Source organism: Onychomys torridus, chromosome X (genome assembly GCF_903995425.1).
Source record: "Onychomys torridus chromosome X, mOncTor1.1, whole genome shotgun sequence".
In the NCBI taxonomy this organism is placed as follows: domain Eukaryota; kingdom Metazoa; phylum Chordata; class Mammalia; order Rodentia; family Cricetidae; genus Onychomys; species Onychomys torridus.
In genome coordinates, this window is record NC_050466.1 from 95,682,356 (window position 1) to 95,697,441 (window position 15,086).

General features: G+C 38.2%; 1 protein-coding gene across 1 annotated transcript; it reads right to left on the reverse strand.

Annotated features, from left to right (window-relative positions):
* Positions 1 to 7,806: 7,806 nt before the first annotated feature.
* Positions 7,807 to 13,761, reverse strand: Itm2a (integral membrane protein 2A). The gene is made up of 6 exons (XM_036174758.1): positions 13,478 to 13,761; positions 10,155 to 10,286; positions 9,685 to 9,882; positions 9,368 to 9,478; positions 8,699 to 8,849; positions 7,807 to 8,573 (listed from the first exon to the last, which is right to left on the reverse strand). The coding sequence occupies exons 1-6, from the start codon at positions 13,586 to 13,588 to the stop codon at positions 8,485 to 8,487; spliced, it is 792 nt and encodes a 263-aa protein (XP_036030651.1). The 5' UTR covers positions 13,589 to 13,761; the 3' UTR covers positions 7,807 to 8,484.
* Between the last annotated feature and the right edge of the window lie 1,325 nt (positions 13,762 to 15,086).

Sequence of the window (15,086 nt, forward strand, 5' to 3'; positions counted from 1 at the left end):
GAGAAAGTACTTATGAAACAATTGACTTTTGAAAATGCTAACATGTCTTTAAAGGAGTCACATAGGGGTTCCTGCAAGAGCTCATATTTTCAAGAGGTGATTAGATTGTGTGTCAATATAGGTCCCAACCACTTTCAAGGTGTGGCTCTTTCAGCTGCCCTTAAGGAAGTTGTACATCCTGAGGGAACAGGTGGTACCTATTATGCATGTGGAAAAACTGGACATTTTCCTGACTGATTGCCACCACAGGAATTTCAAAATAAAAATAATCATGGGCTTGTAGCCACTAGATGATAAACAGCCTTGGGGTTATACCTGTGGCTTCATAGAGGAATCAAGTGGAATAATGAATACTGTTCACAAGAGGTTATTCATGGGCAAATTCTTTGGGAGTGGAGAAACAGCCAAGCCACACCAGGCCGCACCAAATAATAGGGACTATCTATCCCTGAAGAGCTCTATGAACCAAAAAAGGTAGACCTGTGATGCTCGCCACCAAAATACACCATTGACCAACTCTATTAGGCAATTCAGGCATTAAGGGATTGTACCTCACTTCTGCTACCCGAAGTATACCGGCCTCTAATATGGAGACCCAAGTCATTCTCACCAGTATATATGGGCCTTTGCTGCCAGGCACAGTAGGTCTTACTTTATGAAGCAGCCAGACCCTAACTTGGGGACTACAGATTCACCAGGAGGTAATAGATGAAGGTTATACAGGGGAGTTAAAGTTCTGGCTCAGCCACCCAAATTTATTTTGATATTACACCTGAATTAAAAATAGATAGACTCATAACAGTCCCCAGTGTTAAATTAGGAAAGTTACTCATGGCTCAGTTCCATAAAGACAGGGATGTTTGAACCTCAAAGCAAGTTTATTGGGTACAGATAGTAATGAAGAATCATCCAGAAATGAAGCTGTATTTTAAATGGTAAAGCCTTTCTTGGGCTTCTTGACACCAGGGCAGATGTATCTGTGATTTCAGGATGATACTGGCCCCAGCATGACCACTTCAGCCAGTTGCTGCCTATTTACAAGGAGTTTGTGAGATGCTGGCACCATCACAACTTTCTGCTATGATTAGCTGGTGGGATACTAAAGGTCATCAAGATATTTTAGGCCATATGTCCTGCCCAATATGCCTGTAAATTTCTGGGGCTGAGATATCCTGAGCCAAATGGGAATTCTTTTATATAGCATAAAACATATTTTCTCTGCTCAGATGTAACTCCAGGAAGTTAATGCTTTATGGGGTTTAGGTAAAACTCAAAATGTGTAACTACTCCCATAAATCCCTGAGATAATTATAAAATGCTGGGATTAGGGTATCCCAGGACAAAATCTTTGCTAACAGCTTTGGTAAACATCACAAGGCATGCTCCCATGGAAATTTGCTTTTTGGATCACTTGGCTATCAGAGAATCCTGCCTGGATATATTAGTGGTTGCTTGCAGGAGAAATAGGGAGTACTGGCACTAATTTGGTGGAGAAACAGTTACTGGCTGAACACATAGATTGGTCCAACAGTTCTTGGAACATCTCTTTTTTTGTTATAGGAAATGATTCAGATAAATGGAGGCTGTTACAAGATTTAAGAGCTATAAGTAAAGTCATGTAGGCAGTGGGGCCCTACAGTCAGGACTGCCATTGCCTATTGCTATAATACTATATTTTTACTTAATTATAGTTGGCTTAAATTGTTTGCCCACCATTCCACTGTATCCCTGCAATTATGAATAATTTACTTTTACCCTTCTCTCACCTAATCATGGTCTACCAACACAACCCTTTCAATGTAAAGTCTTCTCTAGGGATAAGAAAAACAGACTATTGTGTGGAAGCAATGTGTTGCTAAGGCTAGTGAGCCCATAAGCGAGAAAAACCCTAAGGTCTACATCATACACTGTACAGATAGCTCCTATATAATAGGAGTAATGTTGGTACATGTATATTTAGAATTTTAATATCCAATTGGTAGATCGGTCCTTTAATGAGTATGAGGTGATCCTTGTTATTTATTATAACTAGTTTTCCTTTACAGTTTATTTTGTCAAGTATTCAAATAACTGTGTATATGACTCCTGGTTTCTTGTTTCCATTTACTTGGAATATCTTTTTCCATGCTTGCACCGTAAGGTGGAGCCTACATTTGATGGTGAAGTCTGTTTTCTCAAAAAAAAAAAAAAAAAAAAAAAAAGACGTATTTATTTATTTATTTATTTATTTATTTATTTATTTATTTATGTATGTGTGTGTGCTTATATGCACCACATGCATACAGAAGCCCTCAGGGGACAGTAAAGAGTACTGAATCTTCTGGAACTGGAGTTACAGGCAGTTGTAAGCTGCTATGTGTGTGCTGGGAGCCAAACATAGCTCCTCTGAAGAAGTGCTCCTAACCACCAAGCTCTCTCTCCAGCCCTGAGCTGTATTTCTTGGAGGCCACAGAAAGCTAGATCCTGTTTTGTAATCCAATCTGCTGCTAGTTTATGTTTCTTCATTGGGGAATTTATACCATTATTAGTACTGAATTTGTTTTGGATGATGGGTATTAATTACTAATTTTTTTATGTTTTCTTAGACCTCTTTTGATCAATGATTCTGGAATTTCTTCTTATTTCTTGTGACCTCTTGAATATATTTATCCTTGTCTTCAGACCAAAGTACTCCTTTACAGTAGCCTCTACAGATCTGACATAGTGGTCATAAATTCCTTTAATCTATTTTTTTTCCAGGGCTGAGGACCGAACCCAGGACCTTGCACTTGCTAGGCAAGCGCTCTACCACTGAGCTAAATCTCCAATCCCCCTTTAATCTATTTTTAACATAAAAGTTTTTATTTTTTGCTCGATTAGTTTTTCTGGGTAATAGTCCATGTTAACAATGTGGTCTTTATGAACTTGGCATACACTTTCCAAGACCATTCTGATTTCATGTTTGTGTTGAATAATCAAGCATTATTCTGATTGTGCTGCCTTTGTTAGTGATTTGATCTTTGCTCTTACAGACTTTAATAACCCTTTCCCCCTGTGTTTTAACTAGAATATGTCATGGGGGAGTTTCCTTTTTGGTCCTTTCTATATATAGTTTTGTAGGTTTTTTTTGTGCCTGGATGGACTTCTTTTTGTTTATGTTTGGAGAATTTTCTTCTGTGTTTTCATTGATATTATGCTTTATGCCTTCACTATGGTGTTCTTCTCATTCTATGCCTCTAGGCCAAGGTTAGGTCTTTTCTTGGCATCCCAGAGCTCTCTCAAATTGTGTTCATATATTAATTTCTCATTGAACTTTACTGAGTGATCCAATTCCTCTACTTCGTTTTCCACCCCCAATTCTGTTCTCTACATAATCCATTCTATTGTTAAGACAGTCCAACAAGATTTTATTTAGCTTATTGACTCTTTCATTTCTACCATCATTTACATTTGGATTTTCTTCAATAATTCTATTTTCATATCTTGGGACCCTAGGAAAGACACAGGGATCACCCAATGACAGAGAAATGGATGAGATCTACATGAACAACCTAGACGACAGTGGGAGTAATGAAGGGCAAGATTTGAGGGAAAGAAAGCTTAGGGGAGCAGGAGATTCCAGCTGGATCAAGAACAGAAAGGGAGAACGAGGAATAACAGACCATGATAAATGAAGACCACATGAGAACAAGAATAGGCAGAGTGCTCGAGAGGTCCCCAGAAATCCACAATGATATATCCTCTGTAGACTGCTGGCAATGGTCGAGAGAAAGCCTGATCTGACCTAGTCTGGTGATCAGATGACTAAACACCCTAACAGTCATCTTGGAACTCTCATCCAATAACTGATGGAAGTGGGTGCAGAGATCCTCAGCCAGGCCCCAGGTGGAGCTCCAGGTGTCCAACTGTCGAGAAAGAGGAGGGTCTGCAAGAGCGAGAATTGTTGAATCCAAGATTGCAAAATGCACAGGGACAAATAGCCAAATGAATGGAAGCACATGAATTATGAACCAACGGCTGTGGAGCCCCCAGATGGATCAGGTCCTCTGGATAAGTGAGACCATTGAATAGCTTAATCTGTTTGGAAGGCACCCAGTCTGTGGGACCAGGACCTGTCCTCAGTGCATGAGCTGGATTAACTTCCGATTCCATTGATCTCCTTGCTTTAATTCTCCTGGAGTCTACTCATATCTTCTTTGAATTATTTGAAAATATTTATAAATATTCTTTCAAATTATTTGTCTGGTAGTTCTTCAAAGTCATTTTATGAGGTATCATTATTATACTATTAGTGAGTTATAGAGGAAACATGTTGTTCTTGATTCTGAATTGTTACTTCCACATCCAGGCTTAGTTTGTTGGTTGAGTTTTTCTTCATTTGAATTTTTTTATTTTTTCAAATGTAAGTCCCATTTTTCTGTCAGTGATAATATTTGCAGTGTTCAGTGGATAAGTAATCCTAGAAGGATTAAGGTGTATAGTTTCTTTCTATGGTACTGATATTTAGGGCCAGAGGCTCTATCCTGAGTCTTCTTCTGAAGGCCAGGTATTGTCGTGTGTTGACTGGGGCCTCTTGGATGGGTCTTCAACTTGTACTATGAGTTGTAGATCTCTCCAAATACTTGTAGGCCTTACCCCAAGTCAGATATGGTTCCCAGCCTTAGCCTGTAGCTTCCAGAGTTGCACAATGTCCATTGTGACTGTAATCCTAATCCAGAGTCAAATCTTGTTCCCATCCTGGCCCCACGGTTTCCTCTTAATCTGCTAAAAATGTGGAACTTCCCAACCACTAGTAGAGATTACTCTAACTGCTGGAGCTGCAGAGAGATGTGTAACTTTCTACATGCTTATGTTCCTAACCTGGAGTGAAATCCAGTCCTTACCCTAGATATTCAGTCTTCCACTACAGCCATGGGAGGTATGAAACTTCATGCCCTCTTCTTTATCTAACCCCATGAGTCAAGTTAGTGCTAACCATATGTGTATGTGTATGAGGTCATCTACTAAGGCATGGAGAATATACCAGTGACCTTACCAACTTCCAATGAAAAGAAGTGACACTCCCTCCCCTAGCATCTATCTATCAACTGCCAATAGTTGCATAGCAAAGAATAGGGCCCCAGGAGCTCCTCCTTCTCCATGCTGAAATTTTTAACTGGCCGAATCTTGTGCCGGACTTCTGCAGGGAACTATAGCTGTGGTGAGTTCATGAGTTCCACACCTAAGTCATATCCAAAGGGTAGCATTTAACAGTAATCCTCTCCATACTCTACTTCTTACATTATTTTGCCCCATAATCCACAATTCATAAACCTTATATGTTTATCAATCCCCCATTATCTAATTTAAAGGTGCCATGTGTTTGCTGTCAAGACCCTGGGTTATACATTGAATATCAGTTTCTCCTTATTTACTTTTTTAAAATTTGAGTTGTAGGTGGATAAATCATCTTTCTTTTTTTCCCAAGCATTTAAGCCAAAAAATCTGAGAAACAGCAAGCAATAACAAGACCTCCTGACATCTCCTCACCCTGCATATCCAATCCCAAATTATTTTCTGCCATTTTTATACCCACAACATGTACTGGCTTCCCTACCTTTCTTTTATAGTTGCCACTTTCACAGTCTAATTTTCTATTGTCTTTTGTTTAAGAGTACTGAACTCTTATATTTTTGGTTGTGAGCCTAGCCTTTAACGGCCGAGCCACCTCTCCAGCCCTATACTCCTAACAAATCTTCCTATAGTGTTTTAAAAGTAAGAAGCTGCTTCTAGGTATGATCTGCTTAAAATTCTCAAATGTTTTTTTCATACTTTAAGTATAAAGACAAAATGCTTTGATAGTCTACAAGATGCTATTTGGTGTAGATTCGGTCTACTTTCCCAACACTGTCTTTGATAGTGTTCTCTTTACTCAATGTGCCATTAGCACTCTCTAGTTCACTTTCTACAACAAGAATACTTCTTCCTGCCTTAGGTACTTAGCTCCCATGTACTGCAGCAAAATGCTCTTCTCAATTATTTTATTAATGTTCCTCATCTTTCAGCTCAAATTTCACATTCTTATCAAGAGCTCACTAATGGGCCAGAATTGTCCCCACTTACAAAGTCTCATAAACATCTTATTTTTCTTTTCTGTCTGTTTTTTAAAATTCTTCTCTCATATATTACATCCCAGTTGCAGTTAACGCTCTCTCCTCCCCCCACCCAGTATCTCCCTCCTCCCCTCTCCCCCCAACCAGATCCATGCTCCCTCTATCTCCCTCAGGAAAATAAAACAAGTCTCTCAGGGACATTAACCAAACAAGGCATACTATGCTACAATAAGACCTAGTGATGGGGTCACAGAACCTGAACCAGCCATCTTCTGTAACCAGGCAAGGCCTCAAGTGGAGGGACTGGGACACCAACCCAGTCACAAAACCTATTTTTTCTTTATAACAAAATTTTGCAATTAAAAAGAACTTTTAAAAAAAGACTATGTATATATAAAATAGTGAGTGTCCTTGTTGTTTTTCTCACAATCGTATGCACCCCAAATATATAGCACAATACCCAGCCAATGATTAAAGGCATTAAGTAGAAAAGGAAAAATGGTATTAAGTTATGGAACCTAAAACTGCTTCACAAAATACCTATTAGATCTTCACGTTGTGGTGAACCCCCCAACCATAAGATTATTTTTGTGGCTATTTCATAACTGAAATTTTGCTACTGTTATAAATCATAATGTAGTTATCTATGTTTTTCAATGTATTAGATGACCCCTGCAAAAAGGTCATTTGATTCCCACCCCCCACCCCGCTGGCAAAGGGGTCATGACACATAGGTTGAACAGCGCTGAGATCGATGATTCCCCATTTCTGTAATTACTTTCAGACACTCAGAGAACTAATGTCTGTTGCATATTGAGTTTCTGATTCCAGCTCCAAATTAACATTCATTTATATTTTTTAAATTTCTAAATATTTTTCTTTTAAAATTATTCATTAGTTATGACTATTTAGGAAACACTGTAGGTGGATGACTATGAATGGTATGCTGTTTCATAATGTGTCAATTCAAAACTTTTGCTTTTTCATTCAACAACATTTGATGTATGAGACATCTTTCTACAGATGCTTATATTAAAACATGCTGTTTTACATGGTTGTATTTATTTGGGGGGCATTATTTTTTTCTAATTTTTGTGAAAGTAGTTGATAGAATTATTGCAGAGCTGGCCTACTTGTTGTGGTGTTTATGCTTGTAGATAAATGTGTAAAGATGTCAGGCTTGTGAAGCTGTTAAAAATCATCAGTGTTGAACCAGTGTTCCAGAGTTTAAAGCACATGCCTCAACAAGCCTTAAAACCCAAGGGCCTGAGTCCCATCCCCAGCACATATGTCAAGGAGGAACAGGAGAATCTATTCAACAATGTTGTCCTCTGACCTCCACATACTGATTTTGGCACACATCCATGCATTAAATAAATTACTTTAACTTTAAAGAGTTTCAATGCCTCATTCAATGTTAGTCTTTGGTGATCTACTATAGCTGCATATAGTTGTTTATGTTTTTATGAAAAAGAAAAACCATTAAAATGTTTTAAATTGTTCTGAGCTGGAGACTCTCTGTAAGTAGTTGAACTTATATGACAAGGAAATTATAAGATATTTAAACAGCAATTAATACAAAATGAAAATGGGAAAATGTGAGATGGTGAAGCATAAATATGTAGATGAGGTAATGGATACAGTTATGTTTATAATTTTATATCTGATTCATGTAAATAAAAGCCAAATAAATAATTTCCACATTAAGTATCTGCCAAGTGACAAAAATAAAACATGATTGACTATGGTAAACTTTATTATAGGGTTGTAGAATTCATACAACCGGAACTCCTTACAGCATTCAGCACCTGTACAGTTCTGTGGATTTCACAATACAGATATCAGTGAGAAAGAATCATTACATGTGTAAAAAATTGCTTCCTCATGATTATTGTTCACATATCAGTCAGATTCATTAAAGAGCACCTGATAGAAATGCAAAAATGTAATTTCCAAAATCAGGAGAGTTGAGCAAAATGAAGAATAAAACAAAAGAATGTGAAGAGATTTGACATGCTGCACACAAAAATGTCACAAATGATTTGAAATATTTTAAATTTAAAGCATGCTCTAGCCATATGATTCTGTCAAGAACTTGCTTTAAATGAAAATAGAGGGTGGATTTTATTGTCAGGATGTTAGATGACATATTCATGCTGCTTTCAGAAGTCTAAACCCTATAAATTCAAAAGAAAGATGATGATTTATTTATTTTTTTTGCAAACAGCAAGCAATGTCAATTAAACTAGAATTGGACAATAGCTTGCAGTGGTTAGTAGTTTTCTCCCCCCTTTCCTTTTCCAGTATAAGCAATAGAGTAAATGTATGAGTAAATATCATGAGTATCCCATTATCAAAGTCAGACTGTAAGTTGCTGACGTATTACCAAGGATACTCTTTAGTCTGCCATTCTTCACTCTTGGCAGATCTTGGTCTCAACAATGAATTCATTGGGGAAGTGTCTAATCTTCCAGCATTTGTCAATGGCGCGCTTGTTGAAACCTGTGAAGGCATAAAAAGATGGCTTTTGAGTTTTCTATGCTCGGGGAAAGGTATTTCAACACACTCATTTCCACGCAGTCTACCCTCAGTCTTTTCCATTCACCCACTCATAATAAATTGCCTACCCAGCAAGAGGTCTCTGCGTCTAAGGCGGAAGGATTTTCGGTTGTTGCAAAGTTGGTAAATAAAAATACCAAGATTGCTAACATCACGAATTTCTTCCACAGCAACCAGGTCTTCACGAACCACATAAGTGTGAGGCAAATATTTCCCACTCTAAAAGTGAAAAGAAAAAAGATTAACACGATAAATTCTTAAAGACGGTATTAAAATTCCCACTTATATACTTTTAAAAATAGACATTATTAAAAAGAATTCAGTTTAGAAAGCTTTATATATTATTTTTATTATACACATACACATTTATGGGTTTTAAGTTCAGTGTGCTATTTGCACATACACACAGCATACATTGATCAAATCCAACCTCCCTTTATCCACCTCCCCCTACACACATTCCCTTTTCAACTTCTATTAGTCAGTGTTCTGTGTTCAGGTGAGCATTTTTAGCTTCTATGTCCGAAAGAGAACATGAAGTATTTGTGTCTGACTGGCCTACATTGCTTAACATAAAATACTTCAGTTCTATCAATTTCGGCATAGCATACACTTTTCATTCAAAAATATTTCAACAAAATGGAATGTCTGGCCCAACTCATTAACTTTTTTGAATAATGAAGCAAAATTATTTGGAAATGCTTATAGAAAAAAAAATTGATCTGTAAAATACGTACTGCCAGTTTGCCAAAAAGCTCCACCAGATTCTTTGGAGTCATAACAATGGAAGTATTGAGGGGCATCAGATAGCAGTTTCCCAAAAGCAGGTCCAGGTAAGCAGTCATTCCCTGTTGGGGAGGTGAAAAAAGATGGTAGTAATACTTCATAAGAACAGACAGCCAGATATTCTTTGAAAATTCACTACTGTCTACCCGACACCACCACCATGAAAGAGCTTGGCTTCGAAAGCTGTTCATTTATGAGTAGATTGTTTGCCTTTCAATGAAGAAGGAATAGAGAAAGCTTTGAATAGCTGCAAGAAAGAGAAATCCACCTTCTCAAAGTCATGAATAATGGCTGCAGGGTCACTATCTGAGAAACTGGGAACGGGCACATCGATGATGGCAATGTTGTCATCCTCACGAATATCAGCCTCCTCAGTCACAGGCAGGAAGTATGGCTCTCCTCCATGAAGGGAATTGACGGGATCTTCAGAATCAAAGAAGCACATCTCACCGTGGTAAATGGTGCTCTAAGAGACAGAAGGTGGACTTGAACCTTTCTAATAATCACAGCCACGACACTTGAATTGTTTCTTACACTCATGTCAATTCATCATACTGTGTTAATCTGAGGCTTGTTTGTTAGATCATCATGAAGCCTAGGCAATGTCAGAGACCGAAAAGTAATTTGAAAACATTCCTCAAGTCTTTATTTCTCTGGATACCACCACATAATTATTTAGGTTGCTAATGAAATACATGAAAATTAGTAATTCAATGTATTAGGAAGTGTAACTATTACCTTGGGCATGAAGTACTTGTAAATGCAGGCTCCACCAACAATCAGTCCTGCCAAGATGAATGAGAGGCCTAGGAGAGTGAGCATGCATCTCCCAGAAGAGCCATCTTTCTCCTGCGTAGCAACTCTGAGCTCCTATTGATTAAAAAGCAAAATTAAAAAAAAAAACAGATTATACTTTTAGACAGTTGCTTTGTGAGCAATTTATCACTCCCAAAAAACCAAAATATTTAAAAACTAAACTAAGCCGTTCTAATCTACAATCATTTCAAGACAATTTCTGATGCTAATATATATAGAATATCTCCACCAACACTAGCCTTCCTTCTAGTATTTTCAAACTTAAATATAGGTATAATGTTATTTTAAAATATGTACTTATCATTAATTTATAAAATGACATTTTTATTAAAAATACTTAATGTGGATCTACTATTTTAAGAGATGTTTAATAGATAGAGTATTTTTAACTATAGATATGATATAGTTCAGGTTGTCTCTAAAAATTATGTGCTTTAATTGGAACTAGTCATAGTTTTATAAACACTGGCTTTTTAGAATATAGAAATAGACACTTTGCTACTTGCTTAGAAATCAATTTATCAACTTACAGGAGTAAGTAACCTTCAATTCATTGGCTAGTTTTCAAAAAGCTTTGTCAAGTTAGAAAGGAGTTATTTCCTTTCATTTTAGAAATTAATTGAAGTCAATGATATATTTTCTAATATTCCTAATTTTATTAGTAAGTTTAAAGCTTCCTGGTATTAGCCATTATTCTATACATTACAATCATGTTATTTTCCAAGTCCTAGAGCAAACACTAGATTGGAAAGTAGAGAATTTGCAACACAAAGAAGCTGTTTGTGAAGCAGTTATTTAAACATTCTATGAAATCAATAATTTGCTGAAGGATTCTAAAACAGAAAAAAAAAAAAAGTAACTGATTAACTGCGCTCTCCACAGGGCCTGGAACTGAAAGGCCTATTTCCAGTTTGCATCTCAATATGCTTGTTCCTCAGCCACATTATTACTCAAGAGAATAAATGAAGGCAGAAAATCTCAGCCCCCATAATATAAGCTGCTATTAAAAATTATTTCAGTTTGTCTACCATCAGAATTTTTCATGAAATTGTTATGTTTTGGACATTTAACTGACCTTCCATCAACTTGGTGAAAAATGCACGTTAATGTGCAAAAGAGGAAAGGTAGAAATTCGTTTGATAATTTTTATTTGCCAAATAAAGATATTTTTAAAGGTCAAAATTTGAGATTCATATTTTAATTTATTTACACTTATTTCATCAATTATATTCAACACATACTGAAATGCCTTAATTGTTTTCATTAAAAATATAAACTAATATTTAGCACTACAAAAGCTGAATTTTACATTTTGACTGGGAATTACTGTAATATAGCTGTGGGATCTTAAAAGATATATTTTAGATAATTAAATTTGGGCGCAGAAAGATGAAATGACTTGCTAAGGCACATAATAGCTTGATTTGAAATTCCCTGAGGAATGAATTTCTTTTTTTCTTATTACTGAGACAAAAGAACAATTTGTACTATAATTTTATTTCTCTTTTCCAATAATTCAGGAAGTTTATCATTAAGCATGGCTAAAGTATGAGGGTCTTGGTTTAACAGTAGGAATAAGGATTTCTTTTGTTTTCATTTAACATTGCAGAAGTGCAATGTAGTTGAATGAACCAATTATCACAGCTAATTTCTTCTTGAAGTGTATTTTAAAAGTTACTGTACATCATTTGCTAATGTGAGTCCAGCTTGTTCAGTCTCTGTTGATCAGGCCTAATCCATAAACCGCAATGTAATGTGTCAAGTAGTACTGTCAAAGTGGCCATGTCAGGATTGGTTCGCTAAAACCTAACAAAGAAATATATCAAAGTGGAGATGTTTGTTTTTATTTATTCCTCAAGCCAAAGAACTGGCAAAAGTATTACATATTAATTGAATCTTTCTACAACTCATGAAGCTTTTTGGTGGTGAGGGGGAAAAAGGATTACTGTGTGGCTATTTTTAAGGACTGGCATCTAGTTAGACCTACCCTCAAATCTGGCCATGTTTCATTTACAAAGTTAGTGGGACGACGTCGACATATTTGACCTTCTGTCATTTAATTTAAACTTCAACAATGCAAGGGGGTGTTGCTTTTGAGTTCCAGAATGTGTGATACACAAAAGCTAGTTTGATTGCAGAGTTAAATATTGAAAGTTTCCATGATGAAAGTTCTGCAGCAACACATTAACATTTCAAATTGTATGCATAATTAAGTTTTACAACATGAATTCAGATCTCACTCCAAACACTTTTCAAATATCCACTCTAAACCTAAAAGGGAAAACTTTCTAAAGACAACAGGACAAGTTAGGACAGATCAAGCCCCATTACTGCAGATTCCACAGATGCAGAAGAAAATATGATCCCCTTTTAAAATTGAGATTTTACTGAGGAAAAATGATAGTTTATCAATGCTCCAAATGTGGTTGGTTTTTAAAAGAAATATAGATTGGACTAGATAAATAACTTGGGAGGAGAGAACTTCTCCAGTGCCTGGAAAATGAGTTGTTTAAATTGCAACATTTGCTATGCTTCAGATATCTATATGAAGGGAGCGGGATATTGTGCAACAAGAAAAACAACCAAAAGAAGAGCCTCAAAATGTATCTTTACAGGGCTTTGGCCAAGAATTAAAACCAATATATGTGTTTGACAGCGCCATTACCTAACCATTAACACTGTCTGCCTAAAAATACACACGTGTGTGTGTGTGTGTGTGTGTGTGTGTGTGTGTGTGTGTGTGCAGACACACACTTGCCCCAACCCATGCAGTTTGGAGTTAAAGCTGCCCCCATGCCTTCATTCAACCTCCCCAATCAGAAATCCTACAAAGACACAGATTCATATAATTTCACTGAAGTCAATAGTAGAGAACAGTTAAGTCTTTTGCCCTTGCTCACCCCATGTGGCTGCTCTGTCTCTGTAGCTATTATTGTGTCTCTGGCTAACTCCATTGCCCATTTCCCAGAACAAAATTACACGAAGGAATTCTTCAAACTCCTTCCAACAATTTCCCAGGATAGGTAGTGTTAAGGGATGGAATCTCATGGATGCAGAGGGGCATAAGTATGAGGTGACCCACACAACTTACAGTGCAGATTGGCCTGCCTGGAACTCAGGACTGCGGGGCAGCCAATATTTTGTCCTCTGTACCTGCATTGCACCCCCCCCCACACACACACAAACACTCTTTCTCTTTCTACTCCCCAACCCCAGAAGGCCCACAGAGGCCGAATGGGAACTACCTTGCCAGTCAGGATCTGAGCTCGGACGGTGCGGCTCACCAGTGCCTCCACATCTTGCCGCGCCTCTTCCTTTTGCACCGCCGTTGGGGTGTTGAAGGCGATCTTCACCATGGTGAATCTTCGGGCTGCGCGGTAAGGCGCGGCTCGAATCAGTATCCTGGGCTGCAGGTTGGAAGAGGGGAACGCGCTTGCTCAAGCAGCACTTACTTTCTCCCTGTCTTCCACAGGCTGCAGCAAGCTCAGGTCTGGGGATACTTATGACGCAGTCCCAAGCTGAGTGGGAGAGCGTAGGCGGGGCCAGGGAGGTGCTGTGGGAGGAGCGGGAGGGGGCCCAAGCGCTGGAGTGGAAGCGAGTGGGGGTGGGAAGTTGCTAGTTGGGAAGAGGGGGGAACTGGAGCTGATGGCCCGCTCAGAGTAGACAAGCCTCACCTGCACCCCAGGCATGCTCCTACTGCCTTCTGCACCCTCAGATAAGAGCAAGGCAGGAAGGAAACCTGCCTGTCGTGTCTTTCTGCTTCTGTCTGGACCACAATAGCCCCTGACTTTGACTCTGTTTTCCCAAACTTGGGCCTGGCCCCCTGCGGGGCCCAGGACTGTTAACTTGGCGCCAACCCAAGGTTTCTCAGTTCCACAACTCACCCAAACCAGAAAGCACAGTTCCCTGACTGTTCTACACCTTTATATCTTCCGTTTGAAGAACACCTGAAGTTCGTTTGTAGCTGCTTGCTTCATTCACCCAACATTGTTTTTCTTCCATGATTCTTGTTTTCTTTTATAACTTTAACTTTCCAACTTAAAGTAATGTTGGATGAGAAAGGCCGGGCTTTTGTCTCCTGAACTCCTCATTTTGCAGACAGGACATGATGAGATACAGAAGGGAGGGTGGGAAGCTCATTCCTAATGAAATCAGTGAAATAACCCAGACCTTTTCATTCTCCCTGGAGGGGATAGCCAAAGTAAGGTCTCAGTCCAGAGCCTGTTTCTCTTCAGCCACCAATGTGTTTAAGGAGGTAGGGTGTACACAGTATAACCAGATGCTGATGCAGCTCTTGTAGAAAAAAAATAATAAATAACCTCAGAGGGACTAAGTTATAAAGCATTATCGAACATTTTCATCGATATTCATCTAGTATAGTTAAACTGTTTCTTCAGTCAGTTCTGCTAGATTAGTGAGAGGGAGAACCTAACTAGTGAAATTCAAGCTGTGATGGTTGGTGATTTAGAATTGGTGGTAGAGAGTTTATAAATAGTCTTGCTACATAAAACAGAATAGAGGTCTGTTGTATGAAGGGAGCAATACAAAACAAAGCCCCAACAAAAACAAAACAAAACAAAACACCGTTTTACTAGAGAATTCCTCACCTACTCATCAACTTAACCCAACAGAATTGAATATGCTGAGTTGTATCCCTTCTATCCAAGAAATTTTAACTTGGAGTTTTTCCCATGAAGACTGTTCTGCCTCTAAAGCCCTCTCCTGTCTTGATTGTGGGGGCTTTGCAAAGACAGAGTTCATATTCTCTGATAGGGCACAGATGGGAAGGTGGATGGAGGAGAACAGTGAGGAGCCTGTGCCTTGTACAGGGTCAGGACCTTACAAGCAGGATGT

Coding starts and splice junctions, on each gene's coding strand:
- Itm2a (XM_036174758.1), bottom strand. CDS start 13,588: ATGGTGAAGATCGCCTTCAACACCCCAACGGCGGTGCAAAAGGAAGAG. Junction 8,850..9,367: donor AGCTTTTTGGCAAACTGGCA/GTACGTATTTTA, acceptor TTTCACTTTTAG/AGTGGGAAATATTTGCCTCA. Junction 8,574..8,698: donor ACGCAGAGACCTCTTGCTGG/GTAGGCAATTTA, acceptor ATGCCTTCACAG/GTTTCAACAAGCGCGCCATT.